This window comes from Cupressus sempervirens, chromosome 4 (genome assembly GCF_028749045.1).
Source record: "Cupressus sempervirens isolate cs-2001-9-10 chromosome 4, ASM2874904v1, whole genome shotgun sequence".
Taxonomy (NCBI): Eukaryota; Viridiplantae; Streptophyta; class Pinopsida; order Cupressales; family Cupressaceae; genus Cupressus; species Cupressus sempervirens.
The window spans coordinates 477,135,639-477,161,463 of NC_143121.1; the positions used below are offsets into that span (position 1 = coordinate 477,135,639).

The following is a 25,825-nucleotide window of genomic DNA, read 5'->3' on the forward strand; positions in this document are numbered from 1 at the left end:
TGAAGAAGAAGAATTGGAACCAGAAGGAGAAGAAAAATGAGGAGGGGATGGACGCATGAAAGAAGGGGTAAGGAGGAGGAGGAGGACAAGAAGAATAAGAAGGGGAAAGAGAAGAAGGAAAAGAAGAAGAAGAATGTAAAGAATAAAAAAGGAGGAGAAAAAGAAAGATTTAAGGTAGGATGAAGAAGAAGACACAAAACAAGAAGCGAAAAAAGGGCAAGGAGAAAGAGAAGGAGAATAAGGAGTCAAAGGAGAAGGAGACAAACTAGAAGAAGAAGAAATAGGAGCAGCAGAAGAAGAAAGTGAATACACTTGGTTTTGCCTCTCTTCAGCTCCATAATATATTAAACAAGATATATCTTTCTACCAGCGTAACAATTGCACCTCTTTTAGGTGCAAATGCTAGTATTTAGAAATGATAAATTTGATGTGAGTTTTATTTGTGCCATGATGTTGAATGCATAGTTAGATAGCAATTCCTCAACTGCTATTTATTGATGGACCATATAATCTTGTCTAAAATGAAGTTTGCAAATCCTGATGAAGCCCAAATTTTTGGGCCCCCATTTGAGCATTTCTCAGTTTTTTTGACTTGAATTAATGTTATAAATTAATGTCTTCACAGATTTGTTTTCTTCAGTCTAATATGAAGGTGGAACTAACAATCACTCCAGATTTTCAGTGGGATGAGAAAATTCATGGATATGTTTTGCCTTTCTAGATTATAATGGAAGAAAATGATGCTGAATTTATACTTCATCACGAATATTTTATGCAATATGTGAAGGATGATTATAACCTTAGCTTCACTGTCCCAATAAATGAACCTCTCACACCCCAATATTTTATTTTTGTTGTCTTAAACAAATGGCTAGGATCACAGATTGTTTTGCCAGTTTCATTTAGACATCTTATTCTGCTAGAGAAATCCACCTCCAACTGAATTACTAGATTCACAACCACTTCATGTATCTGCATTCAGAGATCCTTCATATGAAGCTTTGTACCAGCAGTTCAGGCACTTCAATCCTATTCAAACATAGGTGGAAAGAGTACATTTCGATCTCTTTACATTGCACCTGTAGCTGCACTTCCAAAAGAAAATGTTGTGAATGCAAGCAGAAGTTTGGGAAAGGTCTTGCATGGAAAGTAGTTGAATTGACAGATGGAAACAAAGTAAGCAGGACGTTGTTGACTATCTGACTTGGACATTCTTCTATCGAAGACACACACATAATCCAAATTACTATAATCTTCAGGGTGTCAGCCAAAGGCATTTGTCGGATCACTTTTCTGAGCTTGCAAAAAAGTTAACTGCGTAGGTACCTGCGTGTGTGGCAAGTCCAATTACAAAATGAGGTTCTGAGCATGAAATAATTATGGTAGAGGTCGATATGAACCATTCAAAATACCAATAATTATTCAGATATAAAGGTTCTCTTATGAACATATTGCAGAAAAACAGTGAATTCATGTTAAAAATTTAAAAAGACACCTTCTTTGAACAAACTGTTTTGATAAGCATACATACAGACAACAGAGGATATTTGACAGAGACAGAGATTCCATATCACCTTGAAGAAACGCTGTCTCCTATTAAAGTAGAGATATGGGAGAAAAAACAGTCTATGAGAAGAATTGACACCTATGATAGTTTAAGCGATTATATGATAACATGGTTGCAATGATCATAAGTCAACTTCATTATTTAAGGATCTGTTTTGTATCCAAGCACTCCAAATGATATATGCAATAGTTGCAAAAACTAAAATATGTAAGTATTGATAGTGGAGATTTATAGCTGGAGAGATTCGATGACATAATCTTCCTGTCTCGCACATATATTTGAAGAATACGATACATATTGTAAAAGAAAATATTCAGAAGTCTTCTGAATAAACAAAAATAAAGTGAGAACAGTGAGATTGATGGAGCCTGCTGTAAGACTAAGACACAGGAAATGGGAGATGTTAGAAGTCAAATCGGCTACCATGGCATCATCCAGCCAAGTGTGATGGCCTGGTTCGCACTAACCTGGTAGAATACACAATTGATGACAAGGATTTTTTTAAAGAGTTATTGTGACCAAACGACTCAAAATGGTCATATCCAGCACTCAAATCTTCAAGCCAACCATATGAAGGAGTTGTACGATAGAGAATAATGACAATTATATCAAGACACCGCAAATTGATGCAAGCATCCTGCGGTTAGGAGAGACAAGAATGTCGTCTGTTGATGAAAGGTCACCACGCAGCCTTCTACAAAAAGATTTTCATTGTCGAATTTTTGGAACACAATGGTTTTCATCATCCAAGTGAAATTGAAAGAGCTTTGAGAGGTTTGACAATGACAGTTAATCATACGAAGACAAATTTATGTTCATCACAATGCAATGAGAGTTGGGAAATGCCATGTATTCCTGTGCCGAGGGTGAGTTGTTTCACAAAATTGAAAGCCGCAATCCTCTTTCCCTTCAAGAGCCAATGGAGATGGCAAGTGGATTGTTCCCAAACAAGGAACCCCTCTTTGTTTCGCAGCACAAGGTGACAATATAAATCGAAATAGAACAAGTATACTGAGTACACATGATTTCTACAAGGATGATGCTTTACTATCTAAAACACAAAAAATTAAAACGAAAGGCATCATCATCATAGCATGATCAATGGCAGTAATATAAGTATGAATCGCAGATTTAATATTCAGGAAACTAGCAATGACATTCAGCAGGAAATAGCGACTCAAAGAACAAACAAAACACATCAACAAGAAAAATCATATAAGACTAATTGGATTAAGATGTGAGTAGAAGGCGGCCACTCACTTTAAAGATCAACATATTGTCCCAAAACCTTTACAAAAGAGGAAGATGATTCCGATTGGCAAAGTTTTAATGACACAAGAAAACCATGCTACTTTCCAAAACTCTCTTTTGCGGCTGTCTAGGGTTTCGGGAAACCATCCCGAGTTTGATAAACAACATGTCATGGACAAGGATAATCTTGTTCTTACTATCATTAAAGCACTGAAGGAGTGTAAAAGATCTAGGGCCACAAGAGAAGCCAAGAACACTTTTCCGGCCAATCTGTGGTTTGATGAGGAATGCAAAACAGCAAAAAGAAATTGGAAAAAGAACATAAATAAAGAAAGTAGAAAGGAGTATGATCAGCTGATTAAAAAGAAGAAAGGAGAGTGTGTAAACAAGAGAAGAATCGAGTTGATTAATCTTGGTAAAAACAACCCTAGAAAATTTTGGAAAGAACTTTAGCAGAGAAAAACTAAGATAGAGAACAACATAACAGGAACCAAATGGCTGGAATATGCCAAGACTCTCTACGAGTGTGATCTAGGAGAACGTAGAAACATGGAAACAGAGACTATAGGGGAGTTATTCAGTGAAAAGGATATTATCCAAAGCATAAGAAGGTTAGCTGCCGGTAAAGCGCAAGATATAGATGGGCTTCAAGCTGAATACTTAAAATGGGGTGCTGAAACCCTTACATCACACATCACTAAAATTTTCAACAGTGTCAATAGAGATGGTTTCCCTGTAAAATGGACAAGTGTGGTGATCCCACTCCACAAAAGTGGAGATATAAATAATCCTTCTAATTACCGAACCATCATGATCAATCCACTATTTGGCAAGTTATTTGACAGCTTGGTAGAACAAAAAATTAGCAACTGGGCTGAAACAGAAGGCAAACGTGCAATAGGGCAAGCAAGCTTTAGACCGAAACACTCTACTATAGATTATGGCATCACTCTTAGACACTTGATTGAGAAAGTTTGGGACACTCTAGGGAACGAGGCTTTTTGTTGTTTCGTGGACTTTAAAAAAGCATTCAACACAGTGCCACGTAATAAATTATGGGATAGAATGAAAGAGTTGGAAGTTTCTAAAGAACTTAGGTCAACGGTTTATAGATTATATGAGCAGGTCAAAGCTAAAATCAAAACGACAGAAGGGCTATCAGAAAATTTTGACAGCAACATCGGGGTTAAGCAAGGGTGTTCGCTATCTCCAACATTATTCGAGCTCTATATTGACAAGTTAGAAGAGTGGATAAACAAGACCAATGGTGAGGGGGTGCAGCTGGCCCACTTTGTGATAAGATTGCTCTTATATGCAGATGGTCTCATAATTCTTGCTAGAACAGCTAAAGGTTTGAAAGAGCACTTGACAGCACTAGAAATTTTTTGTCATGAAGTAGGAATGCAAGTTAACACTAGCAAAACCAAAATTATGATCTTGTCGCCGAAAAAGAATAGAGGCATACAAGACGAGTTTCTATTTCAAAATAGCCCACTTGAGATTGTGGAAGAGTACAAATACTTGGGCATCGATTCTCATAACAAACTCAATTGGGATACTTGCAGATCAAAAAGGATCCAAGGGGGCTGGAAGGCGTTATACTCTTTACAAACAAGTGCAGGAACGCAGAATTATGGGATTGGACGATCATGAAAACTCTTTTTGGTTTGCTGGTCACTCCGGTTATTCTATACGGATGTGAAGTGTAGGGAGGTAGTATGTCCAAACAGAAATGGTGGCAAGTAGAAAGAATTCAAAAACACTTCATCACATGCAATCTTAAAGTCAAGACCACAGTTCCGTATGAGATCCTTTTGGTGGAGGTGGGTTCCTTTCCATTAGAAGCCGTTGCTTTGGTCCGGATGATAAGCTACTTAAAGAAAACCCAAGGTCTGGAAACACATCGTTGGCGCAAGTTGATCATAGAGGAAAAACTTGTGAGGCGGAAAAGCACATGGATGAAGCAAAATGACAAATGGATGCGAAAATGGGATATCAACATCCAAACTTGCCCGAATAACATTACAGAAATAAAAAAGTTTGTCAATGAAAAATTTTGCAATATTCTATGGACACGACGCATAGGGCAGAAAAAATCTTATTACATTAAAGAATTTAATCCCACTTCTAGTCATGATGAAAAGGCCTATATAAGAGCACCTATTAACTGGAAAGCAAAAATGTTGATGGCACAACTTAGAACTAGTTCACATCAGCTGCGATGCGAAACTGGTCGGTGGCAAGTTCCAAAGGAAGAGTGGGCAGACAGAACATGTTTATTTTGTAATATGGGAATAGTTGAGACAGAGCAACACTTTGTCAAGGACTGCCTGGCTTACAATGACATCAGATCTGGTTATACAAAAATACTGTAAAACAAGGACTTCAACTATTTATTCGAAGAAGATCAAGTGAAGAGAGCAACGGATTTGATTATCAAACTTCAAAGAAGGAGAGACAAGTTAACCAAAACTTTACAACTGACTAGTTCCGCTCCTGACTCAGGAGGGTGATTGCATGGGTCCCATAACTACTTTAGTCTCGTGGACCTCATTAAAATCTATCATATCATATCATATCATATCAATCGTGGACAAATTAGATACATGTCATCGAGCAACAAGCATTGAGGGTCACGATGAAGAAGCAATCACTTGACAGCGATAAACATAAAGGTTTGTTAAAATTATATGCTGGTAAAATACCATATTCTTTGATGAAATCCAAGCTATCGGCTTTATGCATAAAATTATTATTTGAAAATAATAAGTTGTTAAGTGTAATAAAGCGCTGCTATTAAAAGAAGAAATATGTCTTGAAAAAACAACCATATACAAGTATCATAGAAAGGATCAATCATTTAGGACAAAATGATATATAGAAAATAACGAGACATATTCGACAAAAGCATTTGAAGAAGAAATATTTTATTTTTACTTGTAAGGAGGAATAAGGAGTGAAAAGATGATTTTTTAATGTAAATTTATTTATTATATTTTAATGATAAATAAAAGCCTTTTGCTTTTTGATTATTTAAGAGGCAAGGAAATTTAAATTGCAGTTGATTCGTCCTTTATAATCATTTTTAAATTCTGTAAATAATTTAAATGTCAGATAAGTGGACATGGTCATTTAACATCTTAAATGTGATCATCGTAGATATAGTGAAATATCGAATTGTTTCCATATTTGTGTCCAATTTGTCTCCCTACCATTGGAGTCAAAGTTCAATTTGGACTAATTTAAGGTTGTCATAGATGTTTTTTTCAGTCGCATCTTGATTATTAAATTGTTGGCAGCATAAGTGTGTAGAACTTTATAAAGTTGTACACGAAAATCTTCATTGTAATTGACTTTGTTGCTCAAATAAGAAAAGGCACTAGTCTTTTGAATCATTGAGGCATTATTATTGGGTTTATATTTGAAGTCATAAAATCTATATCTTCCTTCTTACAAGCATCAAACCAATTGTTTAGAACCATATACAAAACATTCAGTTATTTCAAGCAAACATTCAACTTTATTCTGATCAAGTTCAAGGATTTTGCCCATCGAAGAACTCACAAGGCTTCAATTCGCTATAGAAAAGCCTTGAATCAAGCAGTCAATGTTTTGAGGCAAAGGTTTACCCGCCTAGGTGTAGTGATGCCTAAAGTGCAGGGGAATCAAGGTCATTCCTGTTCGTTAGCCAAAACTGTTTGTGGAATCCTGTTGGAGAATTGGCAAGCTCTTGGATCAAATCTTTGGTTTTTGGAACTAACAGATTGGCAACTCTACTAGGGAGAGTTGCTCACAATATATATTGTGAAGTTACCTAGAATTTCAAAGCGCGCAGATCAAAATCAAAAAGCAGTTCTATCAGTTTGATTGGAAGTGTACTCTATTGGATGTGAGAACCCGGAAAAATCAACAAAATCAATAAAAAAATTGAAAGAGGTAGTGACTCTATTCAATAAAGTTTTCGTTGGCAGCTGTGCTAAGGGAGAAGACTCAGAAGGAAATGGTAGATAGTTTTTCAAATTTATCGAACATTTGAAAGAAAGCCTTTTATTCCAGATGGCATCAGGCCATTGGATTTCAGCAATTTTGATTATGAACCTAGCAAGTTATCCGCAAAACTTTCACAGCTTGTACCATAGTTCCATGTAGAATGGGATGAATCAGCACTTCGGCATTTGGACGAGTTTTACACATTTGTAGAGGATTATGAAATTTGTGCAGAAGATCAGGTGATGAGGCTATTTGCCACGACATTGAAAGACAATGCAAGACAGGCATATGAATTGCTAGCTACACAAAGTATCTCATCTTGGAAAGAGTTTGAACAATGGTTCATATATGAATTTAATGATGCAAGGAAGGAAGATGAGTTGTGTTATGAACAATATGAAGATCAAAATTGCAGCATGGAAGAAGATCTTGACATGTCTCCACTTGATGCTTTTTTTAGTTTAGAGACATTTTAAGGGGAGTCTTCAGCGCATTTTTACATGAGGATGACAAACATTTATCATGAGATACCATCAGACATCATGCCCCCATATGTGGAATTCATAAAGAAATTTTTTGAGTTCGGAGTCTCACCAAATGACCTCAATTTGAAGTTTCTTTTTCAGATTTTGGAAGAAGGTGATGGAAATGTAGAAAGATATACCGAAGTGCTACAAGAACGTAATGATCATTCAGATTTGAATGGAGAAGTTTTGGTCAGTTTGAAGGAGAATCTACCCATGATGATACTCATATGCCAATAGATGACAGTGAATTAAAAAATGAGGAAGAGGATTCTCTCAGTGTGGAAAAAATTTCAGCCATGTTAGACAGAGTATCAAAAACATTGAGAAAAATGGTCCGAATTTTTTTCAATCCATCACAATGAACAAGTTAATGGATCACTACATATTCAGGGGGTACTAGATGAAGGAGATGATAAATTTAAGGAATCGAATAGTGGAGATGGAATATAACAGCATATAGCATATGAACTGGAGGAAGTTTCAGATGAAAGCTCTCGTGATAGTGTGCCTGAATTTTCTATGTTACTGAATCCATTGTTTGGAGAGAATTTGGATGAAGATATCTCCTAGTTATCCATGTTCTGGAATCCATTATTTGAAGAGGATTTTCCATGCAATCAAGCCCATCAGCATCATAATGAGGATAACAGGCCTAATAATTATGATTTTGAAGTTGATAAAACTCATGATATGCATTCAGAAGGTGAGACATCTTTATTTCATCTGATGAGCAGGAAGTAGAACAAATGTGTGAGAATGAGATTAAATAAAATAAACATTGTTCTGAAAATTTCCGAAGCATCCTAGCTAATCAGACTCTTGGTGGAAGAGAGGAAATGCTTCTTGAATATAACCCATTCTCAAAGCCTTTTTGCGAGAACAATATCCGAAGGAAACAAAGAAAATAGTGTGCAAGAAAACAACCAAATGAAGATGACTCATTCCAATGCTTATATGACTGATCATATGCAAAACTATAGGGATCCTCCACCTCCATTCAGCAAAAAATTTAGTGCACCAAATGAATGCTCAAAGGCTAACTATAAGTCGGCTATTGAGGACCACATTAATCAATTGGAACCAATAAATATTTTCCATGAGGATGATGCGTCCAATGCAGCGAGGTTCAAAGTGTTACATGATCAAAGTCGGGTGTTTGATAGAGGAAAGAGGAGTGTTCATGTTTGGGGGGCCTTGGGCCACCCAATTCTACCTTTTTGCATCATGTGAAGTATAGATGCTCGGTCTGCTTCTCCAGAGATAGTTGGAGTCTTATTATGCCTAGAAGGGGCATGAATCCCCAGTGAGAGCCACTGCTGGGGCCCAAATTTTTGGGCCTCCACTTGAGCAGTTTCTTATTTTTTGACTTGAATTAATGTTATAAATTAATGTCTTCACTGATTTGTTTTCTTCAGTTTAATATGAAGGTGGAACTAAAAATCACTCCAGATTTTCAGTGGGATGAGAAAATTCATGGATATATTGAGCTTTTCTAGATTATAATGGAAGACAATGATGATGAATTTATACTTCATCATGAATATTTATGCAATATGTGGAGAATGATCATAACCTTAGCTTCACTGTTCCAATACATGAACCTTTCCCACCCCAATATTTTATTTGTGGTGTCTTAAGCAAATGGCTAGGATCACAGATTGTTTTGCCAGTTTCATTTAGACATCTTATTCTGCTAGAGAAATCCACCTCCAACTGAATTACTAGATTTGCAGCCACTTCATGTATCTGCGTTCAGAGATCCTTCATGTGAAGCTCTGTATCAGCAGTTCAGGCACTTCAATCCTATTCAAACATAGGTGGAAAGAGTACATTTTGATCTCTTTACATTGCACCTGTAGCTGCACTTGCAAAAGAAAATGTTGTGAGTGCGAGCAGAAGTTTGGGAAAGGTCTTGGATGGAAAGTAGTTGAACTGACAGATGGAAACAAAGTAAGCAGGACACTGTTGACTATCTTACTTGGACATTTTTCTATCGAAGACACGCACAATCCAAATTACTATAATCTTCAGGGTGTCAGCCAAAGGCATTTGTTGGATCACTTTTCTGAGCTTGCAAAAACGACAACCGCGTAGGTACCTACGTGTGTGGCAAGTCCAATTACAAAATGAGGTTCTAAGCATGAAATAATTATGGTAGAGGTCGATATGAACCATTCAAAGTACCAATAATCATTCAGATATAAAGGTTCTGTTATGAACATATTGCAGAAAAGCAGTGATTCATATTAAAAATTTAAAAAGATACCTCTTTGAAACAAACATTTTTGATAAAGATACATACAAACAATGGAGGATATTTGACAAAGACAGAGATTCCATATCACATTGAAGAAGCGCAGTCTTCTATTAAGGTAGAGATACGGTAGAAAAAACAGTCTATGAGCAGAATTGACACCTATGACAGTTTCAGTGATTATATGATGACATGGTTGCAATAGTCATAAGTCAACTTCATTATTTAAGGATTGGTTTTGTATCCAAGCACTCCAAATGATATACCCAATGGTTGCAGCAACTAAAATATTTAAGTATCGATTGTGGAGATTTATAGCTGGAGAGATTTGATGACATAGTCTTCTTGTCTTGCGCATATATTTGAAGAATACGATACATATTATAAAAGAAAATATTCAGAAGTCTTCTGAATTAAAAAAAAAAGGTGAGAATGGTGAGATTGATGGAGCCCACTGTAAGACTAAGACACAGGAAATGAGAGATGTTTGAAGTCGAATCTGCTACCATGGCATCATCCAGTCAAGCCTGATGGCCCAATTTGCACTAGCCTAGGGGAATACACGATTGATGACAAGGATTTTCGAAAAGAGTTATTGTGATCAGGCGACTCAAAATGATCATATCCAACACCTGAAATCTTCAAGCCGACCATATGAAGGAGATGTGTGATAGAGAATAATGACAATTATATCAAGACACCAAAAATTGATGCAAGCAACCTGCGATTTGGAGAAACAAGAAAGTCGTATGTTGATAAAAGGTAGCCATGCAACCTTCTACAAAAAGATTTTCATTGTCAAATGTTTTTTAACATAATGGTTTTCATCATCCAATTGAAATTGAAAGAGCACTAAGAGATTTGACAATGACCATTAATCATACAAAGACAAGTTTTATGTTTGTTAGGATGCAATGAGAGTTGGGAGACGAACGTATTCCTATGCCAAGGGTGAGTTGTTTCACAAAATTGAAAAGTGTGATCCTCTTTCCCGTCCGGAGCCAATGGAGATGATAAATGGATTGTTCCAAAACAAGGAACCCATCTTCGTTTTGCAGCGCAATGTAACGATATAAATTGAAACAGAACAAGTATACGGAGTACACATGATGTCTATATGGATGATGCTTTACTATCTAAAACAAAAAATCATAGAACGAAGGGTATCATCATCATAGCATGATCAACAATAGTAATATATGTATGAATGACAGAGTTAATATTCAGGAAACTGGCAATGACATATTCAATAGGAAATAATGACTCAAAGAACAAACAAGACACGTCAACGAGAAAATTCATATAAGACTAATTGGATTAAGATGCGAGTAGAAGAAGGCCAAATCGTGGACAAATTCGATACACATGTCATCGAGCATCAAGCATTGAGGGTCATGATGAAGAAGCAGTCACATGACAACGATAAACATAAAGGTTTGTTAAAATTATTTGCCTATAAAATACCATATTTCTCGATGAAATCAAGGCTATCAGCTCTATGAATAAAATTATTATTTGAAAATAATAACTCATTAAGTGTAATAAAGAGGTGTTATTAAAAGAGGAAATGTCTTGAAAAGACATACCCGTATGTGGTTATAATATAAAGGATAAATCATTTAGGACAAAAAGATATATAGAAAATAACAAGACATGTTCAACAAAAGCAGTTGAAGAAGAAATTTTTTATTTTTACTTGCAAGGAGGATTAAGGAGTGAAAAGATGATTTTTTAATGTAAATTTATTTACTATATTTTAATGATAATTAAAAGTCTTTTTCTTTTTTATTATTTAAACGGCATGGAGATTTTAATTGCAATTGATTTGTCCTTTATAAACATTTTAAAATTTTGTAAACAATTTAAATGTCAAATAAGTTGACGCGGTCATTTAGCATCTTAAATGTTATTATCATAGATATAGTGAAATATTGAATTGTTTCCATGTGTGTCTTGTTTATCTCCCTACCATAGGAGTTAAAGTTCAATCTAGACTAATTTAAGAGTTCATATATATTTCATCTATCGCATCCTAATTATTAAATTGTTGACAGTATAAGTGCATAGAACTTTATAAAGTTGTATGTGAAAATCTTCATTTTAGTTGACTTTGTTGCATGAATAAACAAAGGCATTGGTCTTTTGAATCATTGAAATATTATTATTGGGTTTACATTTAAAGACATAAAATCTATATCTTCCTTCTTACAAGCATCAAACCAATTGTTAAGAACCATATACAAAATTTTCAATTATTTCAAGCAAATATTCAACTCTATTTTGATCAAGTTCAAGGATTTTGCCAGCCAAAGAAATCACAAGACTTGAATTCGTTATAGAAAAGCCTTGAACCAAGCTGTTAGCATTTGAGGTGAAGGTTTACCTGCCTATGTAATCTCCCCATTTTTCCCAGCATTGGAGTTTCAGGGTTAGCCTATTATTGTGATCCTCGCAGGCTAATGATTGTGGATAGAGGGTCTCCTGTGGTAGTGGGTTAGCTTGGGAGGGTCTTGTCTTCTCCATATCTTAGTAAGCTACAGGTTGGTCTTCATTTGGGCTTAGCTTTGTGTATTTACTATTTGTGGTCAGTTGGTGTTGATCTAGATGGACCCTTTCTATTTTTGGAAAGCGCATTTGATCACATGGAGAAATAATAGGTATGGCTCCTATTTTAGACGACATATTTAAATGATGAGTATTTTGGGAGTCATTATATTTTTAGTGGCCAAATTATTATTATTTATTAAATGGCTTAAAAGTTATAATTTTACTTTATAATTTTACTTGAGTTGAGAGTTGAGTTATCATTTGAAAGTGTCATTTATAAATTAGTTAAGCCAAGTCAAGTGAGAGAATCTAATGGAAGCTTCTAATTAATGTTGTGTGGTGAAGCTTCTTGAATGAAGATACATTTTGGCAACAAAAGAGAATCTGGAGGTTATAAATACAAACCCATTTGTTAAGGAAAGCATGCTTGAATACATATTTTCTTTTATTGCCCTTGTGGCTCCTTCCTAAGTTATAAATCCTTCGCCCTTGCTATGGTATAAGGGTTAATTCTGAGAAGTGGCAATTCACAGCTAAGGTATTTTGAATTAGATTTCTGAGAATTATTAATCTTCCATTTCTATGTTACTGTTGCTTTGGAAGAAGTCTTTGTGCTGGGAGTTCTGGTAGATTAAATTCTGAAAATTGTGAAGCTTGGGATTGTTGGAGTCTTCCTACTGTTGACCTATGGCTAGAAGACATCTATTGTGGGAAATTTAATTACATAACCGCCTGCAAGTTGTAAGTGTTTGATCTGAAATTATTGTGAGGAGTTTTGTTGTGTATATCGATGTGATTGGAAATAGAAGTTGATACAAATCACATTTGATACTTGCGTTTTATAGACTAAAAGTGTAACAACCACTCTTCTCGAGTCTTAACTAACAATTAACATGTCAAAGAAATACAGTTATTACTTCATTTCATAGGAAGACAGTTATATCAGTTACGTTCATGTGAATGAGATTAATAGCTACAATCAGTTAAATGGAAATTCATAACTAACAATTGAAAACACCATTTATGAATTTACTATGGAAATTAAAATCTACATACCATGGAATTCGAAACTAAAATCAATCTAGGGATGTTTTTGCAAACACCCAGGTTAGTCCACAAATACCACTTAGGATCAAATGACGATTACATCCAATACCCACTATATCAAAATTAAATGACGATTACCATCAAATACCACTATATCAATTAGGACATCGATTACCATTGGATCATTTAGGGCATCAGATACCACTGTATCATTTGGGGCGTTAGATACCACTGTATCATTTAGGGTATCAGATACCATTGTATCAATTGGGGCATCGATTACCATTGGATCATTTAAGGCATCAAATACCATTGTATCATTTAGGGTGTCAGGATACCTCTGTTTCATTCTTTTTCTTCCTATTGCTAACTGTGGCAATAACATAAGATAAGATGATATGCTCATAATCATTATTCTTATTAATGAAAGACTGAAATGACAATCCAATAGATATATTCCATATTCAATTGGAAGGTCAACCGATCTAACTGTTTACCAATTACATTGACAAGAAAGGTTGCTTTCATCAAGGGAAATAATTGAATTCAATGATATAAATTAATCCATCATATCTTCTACTTGTATAAATATCATAAAAATAAAAATACCTGTTACCAATAAATGTTTGAATGCTCAACTTTTCCTTGTTTGATGCACGTCCGGACATCTTGTGGATAGGAGAAACATTGTCAGGCGCTTAACCTCCCAACCATGGACCTGTCATGTCCTCTCTTTAGTTGTGTCTAGCAGTGACATGACAATTAGCCTATTATGGAGTCTTGTAGGCTAGTAGTGGTGATTAAGGACTCAGTCAGGGTGTTCAGTTCCGAATTTGGTATTTCAAGCAATAGTAGATTAGTTGAGAGCAATTTCTTGATTTTACGAGGAGGTTATGATGTTTTCTAGAGTTGAGGTTCTATGAGATCACCCCTAGTCTCAATTTCAGCAAATTTGGGTGTGTTCCTTATTTGTTAGGAGTATCCCTAGATTTGAGGGTGAGACTGCCAGTTGGCCCAGGTTGTCTGGCATCAGTCATAGGCCGATGACAATCGCAATTTCATGTTATGGAGGTGTTTGGGTTGTTCCTTGGCTACTTGGAAAATATTGTAATATATTTTAATAGTCTCCTAATTTGGCATTTTAATAATTTAAATAAGGCTAAGTGTTTAGCCATTTTGGAGTAATAAGGAGTTTTTTGGCTCCATTTGGATCGATTTGCCTATGTGTGATAGCTTGTTGGAAAGAGCTCAGTCTCTACTATTTGATTATCACTTGTCAAAACTTACTTGACGCTTGGAGCTATTTGTCATTAATAAAGTAATGATTTCTCTCTATTTGGGCGCTTTTATTTTGAAAATAATGTTATATTATAAAATTCAAATGAAATCCACTTTAGGGTTCTTTTAGGGTTTGATTTGCCTTGGAGAGGGGATATAAGGAGATGGTAACCTAAAAGTGAGTATCTTTTATCATTTTGTCAACTTGTCTTGGACTATAAAGAACCTTTGTTCACTTCTGCCAACCTAAGTCGGCCAAAGACAAATTTCTCTCTTTTTTTGAAATGTATAAACTTTTTCAAATTATATAAAGGATGAGAGGTAACATTAAAATTTAACAACTCAGAAATTGCTTTGCATTTAACAATTAAGTAAAGTCAAGAATTTATTCAATTCCACAACCTAATCTTTTATTTATCAAAGAACCTAATTTTTGTTGTGGTCCCAAACAACTATTGTTGATTTTAAGGGTGCTCAAAATAATTTGATGATGGCCCCACACACAACGCCTGCTGCTCCCAGTTCAAACGCCAATTCCCAACCACCAAAATTCCAATGTTGAATAGATAACTCCAATACTGATTAACACAAGCAAGCTGAATGATAGACGTCTGAAGAAAAATCAGACTTGGCAGGAAGCTCACGTGGATGGCAAAATGTTATTATTGACCCTACTAGCCATATGCAATTACCCAACTGGTTGGGACGATTTTGGATGAACAAATTGAACCTTATTGCCTCACGTGTTTTTCAGATTTGCTTCCACAGCTGAAACTAAAGACAATCAACTTCCTCCAATTATTAAACAATTTGATTTCAGCAGCAATTGAATTACTTTCAGAATGCCAATCTCCTTAACCACAATAGTTACAGTCGGAGATTATAACAACTGTATACCTTAGCACAATTGTTTATAAAAATCTCAGAAAAATACTTCCAAACCGTCGCCATATTATCAAGAGATAAAATATATGATATTCAAGATGGTCTTCTCTCCGAATGAAATCATATTTATAAGATTTTCTGTAACTTGGCTTCACTTTGACACTTCTCAATTAAATAACTATTTATATTATAAAATCCACTTACTTTATAATATAAAGCTCATTAAATAATCATTAAATCTCGAATTAATCGCAATAACCATGACATTATCTAATTAATTCGTCCAAAGCCCGAACGCAGAGTGATAAGTACCCAATATTGTCAGAACTACTTTTACAAAAATAGAAACTAGTCAGAAGTGACTTACTAAAAATAGTAAGTCCAAAAATAGCAAAACCATATCAAGGACCCCCAAAACCGAACGTCAACTCACGGGATCGTGCTAATGAGATGACAAATCAAAAATCCAAGAACTTGCTATATCGGGGACATTACATGGACGCCATTGCTATAGAAGAGCATTCCTCACCTATGATGCAAACCCTAATGCTTAGAGCAAATTTGTTGGGACGTAGCCCTAAACAAGATCAGATTCAAAGGTTCTTATGCATACAGTTTGATCAAGGCAGAGGATCGATTTCTATATTGCAATCACACTTTGCAGGCAGTGGATTTCTAGGGAGGGCGGGAGCTTTGGTTCAGCTTGGCATTTCATTATAGCAGCTCACCTGGATCCCATTTTCAGCTGGTGTCAACCTTGTTTGAAGCACATTTGTAATGGCACTATTCTGAAATAAATTAGACTCTGTTGGTATGGTTTTAGAATCATTTCCAGATTAGTTTGTATTGCTGCATATGATTTCTATCACTTCTATTTTATCAATTATTATTATTTATTCATTGTAATACCTATATTCTGAAAAATACAAAAAGAAACTACATTCTTCTGCAACTTTTGTCTAGCTCTATAAGATCAAAGAAAAATCTACAAGAAAATATAATTTATATAATCACAAAAAGAAACTACATTCTTCTCCAACTTTTGCTTAGCTCTATAAGATCAAAGAAAAATCTACAAGAAAATATAATTTATATAATTTATATAATCACACATTTTAGCAGCAACAGATCAAATATCCATTTGGGATATTTCAGTGGTATCAAAGCTAAATCTTGCCAGCCTGTGGATTTGATTACAAATCTATGTATCCAAGAGTTGAGATACACATATTTTACACGCGCAAGAGAGCTCAACTTGACCAAGGTTTTGGAATTGAATAGGGAAACACTATGGCATATGAACAGAGAGGAAACAGACTGTTACATCCCGATTTTTGACCTAATTTAAAATGTTCATATAGCCGTTGAGGTTCACATGAATTCAGTTGACAGTTAAATTTGTTATAATCCTGCGAAATGGTAAGATGGTTAGTTGTTATAATTTCATGTGAAGATAACATGCTAGTTGGTTATTTATCACGAATTCATGGAATTGAAAAGACAATTAGCTGTTATGATTATTTATGATTTAATAACTTGTTATGTTAATATGATTTAACTGTCGAGAATTTCCTTGTAGGAAGCACGACGAAGGGGTGGAAGCATTGTCAGAAAAGAATTGGGCACAAGAGCATCACAATCATCATTTGATTTTGAGATAATGGTATTGGATGGTAATCGTCATTTGATCCTAAGTGGTATTTGTGGACTAACTTGGGTGTTTGCAGAAGCATCCTAGATTGATTTTAGTTTCGAATTCCATGGTATGTAGATTTTAATTTCCATAGTAAATTCATTGATGGTGTTTTCATTTCTTAGTTATGGAATTTCGTTTAAATGATTGTAATCGTTAATATCGTTCACTTGAACATAACTGATATAATCGTCTTCCTATGAAAATGAAGTAATAACTGTATTTTTTTGATATGTTAGTTTTTAGTTAAGACCCATAAAAAGTGGATGTTCCATATGGTATCAGAGCGTTGGGTTCAATGGTGAAACCTTGGGCCCAACTCCTGTTTTTGAGAAACTAAGAATGTAATGTTGAAACGGTATATTTTATGTAATTGGATATTTTACAATCAAGATGGAAAAAAAATTACATTGTAAAATTATCCAGAATAGCTAGGGAAGGGTTGACATGATGGTGTGGTCTATATGAAATGGACATATGAATATACTGCAATATCATAAAGATGAATCAGAACTCAGAAAATGACATGATCGGCAAGTCGAGCAATGGTGATCGGGTTGTTCGTTTGCCCATTTAAATCCTTGACCAAGGTAGATTAAAGGCATGTTTGCCTAAAATAGATCACTAAGAGGTCGGTAGTGCCGATAGAAACAAGGGTTGGTGGAGGTATCTTCAACTTTGACTGTTGTTGAGTGGACACTCTAACACCAGGATGCTCAGGTGGCAGGACCAAAATGGTACATGTGCCTTATCCTAGGAGGGAGGGTCATTCTCAGTAGAGAATGAAAAAATTAAATTGGGTCCAAATGCCAAGGCTTGCACAATACAAACCAATTGCTATAACCTCAATAAGATGTTATCTAAACTTTGATGGTGACTAAATATTTCTTTTCAGTTGAATGTTCCCAGCATTTACTTTATACAATTATATTCTTGTTCATATGAAATGATAGTAATATTTTGTTATCTATTTTGAACTTAACATGAAGGAAAAACAAAATTGTGAACCGTGATTTTGAATAGTAATCCTTTCTAATGGCGATTAAACAACAAGGTTATTTTGTGCTCCAGTATGGTGAAAACACATTTGTATAATTGAAACTATCAATGCTTATTTACAAATATAAACTTTTGTTTGACTTGATTTTTTCCTTGAAACATTACACTGACAAGATGGGCATGAAAGCCTAAGCCACACAAATGGAAAAGATAAATTTCCAAATATTTACAGCTGAATGATGAGTTACTCGATAAGAACCCTATGTAAATTTGCTTCTGATGCTTATGATTAATCCATGACCCAAGGGTGGGTTAAGCTATATATATATATGTATATATATGTATATATATGTATATTTCAGAATGAAAGGTAGAGTTCTATAGAAATGTAAGAGTTTTGTGGACTCAGAGTCTAAACCACAAACAAAATATGGTAGACAAAACATTCAACCTGCACCCCATCTCAAAAATTGTGTGTGGGCATTTGGATACATATAGTGTGTTACCATGTTGAACATAACCTCTATGATCTTGATTAGATGTATGATGATCTTTCATACTATATCATGTTTTTACCCTTTAACACACTACTACACATGTATAATACACATGCATTACTGACTTTATATGATAATGAAATAACAAGCCATACTAAGCTGTTTATATTGTTTAGAGATGAAGTATGTGTTCTATCATGAGATGATTATTCTAATGAGATGTTATTGTGATAAGATGGGCATGAAGGCCAAGGTTACATAAATGGAAAAACATGGATCCACTAATCCTTTTCAGGTGATCTGTGAAGGATGATTTACTAATTAATGAGTACCATATGCCAGATGGTATGTATGAGTGACTTAAAATATATGATCCAGCTATGATCTAGAACATGTTAGTTGGGGGTTTATAAAATTTGAATACTTATCTTACTCTCAGATATTGAACACTGAAAACTCTTTTATATATATATATATATATATATATATATATATATGTATGTATGTATGTATGTATGTATGTATGTACGTACATGAGTATGACAAGAATATGAAATAGAATATCCTACAACATAATCAACTCAAGTGATGTTGAGGTGACCACAAGTACAGTAAGGTGAACTTAGGTGAATATGTGTTTAATTTTATGATATCATGCAAGAATCTTTTTGGAAACTTTGAAGTAAAAATAGACTTGAGTTTTGATCATGATTTAGATTTTGATCCAATTTTGAAAAGAAATGATATCATGATACTATATATACATCTTGTATTTGGAATATTCTTTTAGTGTCTAAAATTGTAGAGATCATCAAGGACGATGAAATACAAAGGGGAATGGTACATTATATTCCAATTTTAAATGCTCCTTTTTAATGTTCGTTACAATTTCAAGCTCATCGAGGACAATGACGCACAAGGGGAATGGTATATTACATCCCAATTTTTGACCTAATTTAAAATGTTCATATAACCGTTGAGGTTCACATGAAGTCACTTGATAATTAAATTTGTTATAATCCTATGAAATGGTAAGATGGTTAGTCATAATTTAATGTAAAGATTACATGTTAGTTGGTTATTTATCATGAGTTAATGGAATTGAAAAGGCGGTTAGCCATTATGATTATTTATGATTATATAACTTGTTATGCTAATGTGATTAACTGAGGAGAATTTTCTTGTAGGAAGCACGACGAAGGAGTGGAAGCATTTTCAGAAAAGAATTGGGCACAAGAGCATCACTATCACTGAACAAATGAGTATGAATCATGAATCACCATGGTTGAGGACCTAGTGACTTGAACATCAGGATACAATTGATGGAACAATATGAGCTATTAAATAAACAATTTAAAACGTAAATTAACTTAATTAAAATATAATGTGTACCTCAAAGGTCTTTGATTGATCTTTTCCACCACATCATTTTAATACATATTTATGTACGTACACAGATATAAATTAAAGATGACATCATAGTATTATTTTATACAAGATTTTATCTATTTAATACGTACATTTAGATGCATGTACAAGAAGATAAAATAAATCTTCCAAGATGAAACATGTACGACCTTGGATAAACATTTAATATGTGCCATCTCAATATTTTACCTGCAAGTAAATAAATATGTTTATATTATTCTTTTGATTTGTAACCTTTCAAATTCTTTTCCTTATCTATTCAATTCTTTATTTAAAACCGATTGAAACACTTGGCATATTTATTTGGAGTCCAAGAGCCAAGACACTTCTTCTATGTTACAACGTCTTGGAAGCCAAAGAGACATACTATCTCTTTTTATTAAGAAGTCGAGAGAGGCGGGAGACATCCATATTTTCTAGCATCTGATTCCTTCTTCACCTATGAACCAAGTACTTCTGCATTCTTTTACACGTTATTCTTGCTATATACCGCCTTATTTCTAATGCATTTTCCTTGCAACAAATGGTTTTTTTATTGATTTTCACTTAAGATGTGATTGTGATTTACATTGGAAATCGCAGCTAAAGATTCATTCCGTGGAAAACTTGATTATTAGCGCCTAGCAAGACTCCATCTTATTCCAGATTTCTACCAAGTTATGTGGATGTCCAAATCCCAAGTATTGCAATATGTTTTATAACAGTTTTTGCTGCAATCTGATTTTTATAGCAGTTAGATACAAATCCAGATTATGAAGCAATCATCCTTGTTTATAATATCATTGGTTAAGATGAATAAAAGCCAAGTATCCATGACATGATTTCATATTTATTTATATCGTTGGAAGACATAATTAAATGATATTATTCTGCAATGCTTATAGCCATTATTTCTTAGATCACATAAATGTGATAAGCTAGAGACATATAATATTCTTTTATCAGGTGAGGATCAATAGAAGCGGGTTGCTCTGAGATTCAAACACCTGGGACTCACTCGGCTGTATAGCCAAGGAAAAGGGTGAAGAGGTGAGAGAAAGAAATCTGCAATAACATTAAATAGAATAAGATGTGACATAACAATGTTTTTCATTTTTAAAAAGAATCATTTAATAGCTCATGCATGATCATATTTATTGTTTTTCTCCTGTTGTCAAGTCGAGTGGTGTGATTATCTACTAGGATACTCAGTGGCTGACAAGGTGTTCCAAGTCTATTCCAAATAGAGAGGGCTTTTCTAATTAAAGAAAGTGTGGGGATAAGTTTAAGGTTGGTGGTTGGGTGGTTAAGCACTGACAATGTTTCCCCTCTCCACAAGATGACAGGATGTGCATCAAATAAAGATAAGTTGAGTATTCAAACATTTATTGGTAATAGGTATTTTTACTTTTATGATATTTATACAATTAGAAGTTATGATGGATTAATTTATATTGTTGAATTTGGTTATTTCCTTTGATGAAAGAATCCTTTTTCGTCAATGTAATTGGTAATCATTTAGATTGATTGACCTTCCAACTAAATATTGAATATATCTATTGGATTGTTATTTCAGTCTTTTCATTTATAAGAATAATGATTATGAGCATAACTTCTAATCTTATCATATTGTCACAGTTAGCAATAGGAAGAAGAGGAATGAAACCAAGGTATCTGATGCCCCAAATGATACAATGGTATTTAATGTCCTAAACGATACAGTGGTATCTGATGCCCTAAATGATACAGTGGTATCTGATGCCCTAAATGATACAGTGGTATCTAACGTCCCAAATGATACTATGGTATGTGATGCCCTAAATGATCCAATGGTAATTGATGCCCTAATTAACATGGTGGTATGTGATGCCCTAAATGATCCAAAGGAAATTGATGCCGTATTTGATATAGTGGTATTTGATGGTAATCATCATTTGATTTTGATATAATGGTATTAGATGGTAATCGTTATTTGATCCTAAGTGGTATTTGTGGGCTAACCTGGGTGTTTGCAAAAACATCCCTGGATTGATTTCGGTTTCAAATTTCATGGTATGTAGATTTTAATTTCCATAGTAAATTCATTGATGGTGTTTGCATTTCTTAGTTATGGAATTTCGTTTAATTGACTATAACCGTTAATATCATTCACTTGAACATAACTGATATAATTGTTTTCCTATGAAAATGAAGTAATAACTGCATTTCTTTGATATATTAGTTGTTAGTTAAAACTCGAAAAAAGTGGATGTTATACAAACAGAACACCATTGATGAGGATGGAAGAGAATTGATGAGGACTCTCATCAATACTTAGCCTATAATAGTCCAGACGCTTGAGAGGTTATAGGGAAATTTGGATCGGATGGAGTTGGATAGGTGGAGAGGCAAACAGGGACGTAGCAGATCTTTGTCAGTTGTTGGAAGTCATAGATCCCATGCATCGGTTGGGAGCTCCCTTCATTCCCAAAGATAAGAACGACCTCATATACTTGCTACAGATAGACCCTTGCTTCCACAGTTTTTACCTGGTGAGTGGCCAGCGCAAATTGATCCACCTGCGTTGGGATTCTAGGAATCCGTCATGACAGCCACAGTTGAGTGGAGAGCTCTACCCCCAGAGGTTAGGAATGTTTTCCCTCTTCCCCGGTATTGTTCACAACGCAGGGATACTACTAGGTTCAGAGGAGACAGAGGCAATAGGCCACAACAGAACAATGATCTTAGTAGAGCTACTAGGAAGATTTCATTGGCTACTTATGATGGTACTAGTGATTCGAGTGCACGAGCTTGGGTACACAACCTGGACATTTATTTATCCTTACGATCCATGTTAGAGAGAGAGGCTATACATCTTGTCGTATTGCATTTAGATGGGGTTGCCTATGACTGGTGCCACCATGGTTTGGTTACCCAGGATCATGCCTTAATTCATTCCTATGCTAAGTTCACTGAGCGGCTAATTACCCTGTTTGACCAAAAGGACACCGAACTCTACTATAGGGAGTTGGCGCATCTTAGACAGACTAGACATGCAGAGGCATATGTTAATGAATTCCAATGCATTGCAATTATGGTACCTAATATGCCCTAGAAGCATAGTGTGATGCTATTCATTGAGGGATTGCAGGACAGGCTTAAGGGATTGGTTTGCGCTTTCCAACCAGCCACTCTTAAGGATGCTATTGATGTGACATTGAGACAGGACACCACTCCTACTTATCCATTGGATAAAAGGCCATTTAGAGATTCACGACCTCCACAAAAGACCAACATCTCACAACTTAGGGATGGTTAGTCAGCTAGACCTCCTAGGATGGACCCAGAGACACGGAATGATTTGAGGAAGAAACTATGCTTCTCATGCAAAGAACATTGGGAGCTTGGGCACCGTTGTGTGGGGAAGGGCAAGGTTCATTTGATTGAGCTGACATCTGAGTATGGTGATGAGGAGATACTTGACACTGACACTGAGGATAGTGCCAAGGAGACTCATCAGGAGCAATCTTAGTTGGAGTTGGACATGCCAAAGTCATTGGTGATAGCCAAAGTGACTATGGCTACCTTATCTGGTTATCCCAGATTCCATGCCTTTCGACTGAAAGGTACATTACAGGGCCAGCGAATCATGAGCTTGGTCGATACAAGAGCTACACATAACTTTATTGAGCAGAAATTGGTTGAGAAATGCGGGCTGCATTTTGAAATATTTGAGGGTTTTGGAGTAAAAGTTGTAGATGGTGCAATTTTGGGCTACATTAAGAGGATCTCACAGCTTAGTATTCAAATCGAGGATTTTACTTTGACAGATGACTTCTATATTCTACCCTTGGAGGATTATAATGTTGTTTTGGGTATGCAGTGGCTACAAGGTATCGAAAGGTATATTATTAATCACCACCGCATGCAGTTAGAGTTTCTGTCTGGTGGGAAGAAGGTGATCTTGAGAGCAACTTCAAACGGTGGACCTAAGGAGGTGGCTTCTCGTAGGATGGAGTCTATTATTAGACATGATGATATGATTTGGGCTACACGTTTTGTGAAGTCCAAAACACATACTCCTTAGGATGACAAAACATTTCATGTTGATATTCAATCAATAATAGACCGACATGGCAGAGTTTTTGGTGACATACCCCTTGGTGCACCTCCAGATAGAGGGTTTGAGTATGGGATAGAAAATGGAGGATGGAGCTAAACTAGTGATCACCACCCTATATTGTCATCCTAGGGCATACAAGGATGAGATTGAGAAGACCATTCATGAGTTGTTGGACGTGGGCTTCATAAGCCCTAGCTCTAGACCCTTTGCTTCTTCTGTGGTACTTTTCAAGAAGGATGGGACCTTGTGGATGTGTATAGATTACAGAGTACTGAACGAAAAGACAATCAAGAACAGATATCTAATCCCATGCATTGATGAGTTGTTAGAAAAGCTTCATGGGGCTATCTACTTCTCTAAGATTGATCTTAGTTTAGGTTATCATTAGATTTGTGTACGATCAAAGGATGTACACAAGACTGCTTTCTGCTGCCACTACGAACATTATGAGTTCTTGGTGATGCCTTTTGGCCTTACCAATGCACCAGCCACCTTCCAATCATGCATGAAACACATCTTCAACAAGCAGTTGAGGAAATCAATGTTGGTATTCTTTGATGATATTTTGATTTATAGCCGTACTTGGGAGGACCATCTCAAATAGGTGGAGGAGGTACTTAGTATCATGGAGAGTCGGTCTCTATTTGCTAAGTTATCCAAATGTGAGTTTGGACTTAGAGACGTTTTATATTTAGGACATGTGATCATTGTTGTTGGAGTGAAGGTGCATGAGGAGAATATTCAAGCAATTTGTGACTGGCCCTACCCTCATAACATTATTGAGTTGCGTGGATTCCTTGGTTTGTGTGCTTATTATTGGAGAGTTGAGGAGTTTCTCTTAGTTGGCAGCACCACTGAGAGACCTCACAAAGAAAAGAGCTTTCAGATGGATAGAACAAGCATAGGGGGTCTTTGACAAACTCAAGGAGGTTATGAGTACTTGTCCAATTTAGGCACTTCTCGATTTCTCGTAGCCATTTGTGCTGAGTGTGACGCTTCAGGCATGGGCATAGGAGCAATTTTTATGCAGAACAGGCACTCCATCGCCTATGAGAGTAGGAAGTTGCGAGATAATGAGAGGTTGTATTCCACATATGACAAGAAAATGTTGGCTATCATGCATGCATTAGTCAAGTTCAGATAGTATATTGTTGGTAGTAAATTCATGGTAAGAACAGACCACAATAGTCTGAAATACTTCCTTGATCAAACGGAACTCAATGATAGACAACAAAAATTAGTGAGCAAGATCCAAGCTTATGACTTTGACATTGAGTTCATTAAGGGCAAAAACAATACAGTTGCTGATGCACTTTCCAGGAAACCCTCAGTTACCACCCTATGTTCATTGAGTGAGATTTCAACAAATTGGAAGGCTCAACTTTTAGTTGAGTACTCCAAAGATCAGCATGCTTGTGAGGTCATGGATGGATTAGTTTCAAATGATAGGTATAGTATGGTAGATGATGTCATCTATTACAAAAGCAGAGTCTTCCTTGATCCTAGTTCTCAATTGAAGAAACAGATTTTGTAGGCCTACCATGATACTCCTTTAGCAAGGCACCCAGGGCATAGTAAGACTTACAGGGCAATTCTAGAGAGATTCTCTTGGAAGGGTCTCAAGGATGACATTCTACATCATGTTCGGGAGTGTATGACCTGCCAGCAGAATAAGTCTAAGCATACTCACCCTTCTGGTTTATTGCAGCCCTTACCCATACCGAAACAAAAGTGGACAGGAATCTTCATGGATTTCATTACAGGTCTCCCTTGAGTACAAG

General features: G+C 35.5%; 1 protein-coding gene across 3 annotated transcripts in view; it reads left to right on the top strand.

The window, feature by feature from the left end:
* Positions 1–25,825, top strand: part of SS3 (starch synthase 3) — a 239,001-nt gene that overhangs the window by 162,735 nt on the left and 50,441 nt on the right. Inside the window, exon 11 of one of the 3 annotated variants that reach the window (XM_089825569.1) lies at positions 16,926–17,105. The exons of the other annotated variants lie outside the window; for them this stretch is intronic. Within the exon in view, the coding sequence (XP_089681695.1) occupies positions 16,926–17,084 (159 nt within the window). The 3' untranslated portion in view covers positions 17,085–17,105. Of the gene's footprint in view, positions 1–16,925; positions 17,106–25,825 lie in introns of those variants that run through there. 3 annotated transcript variants of the gene reach the window in all.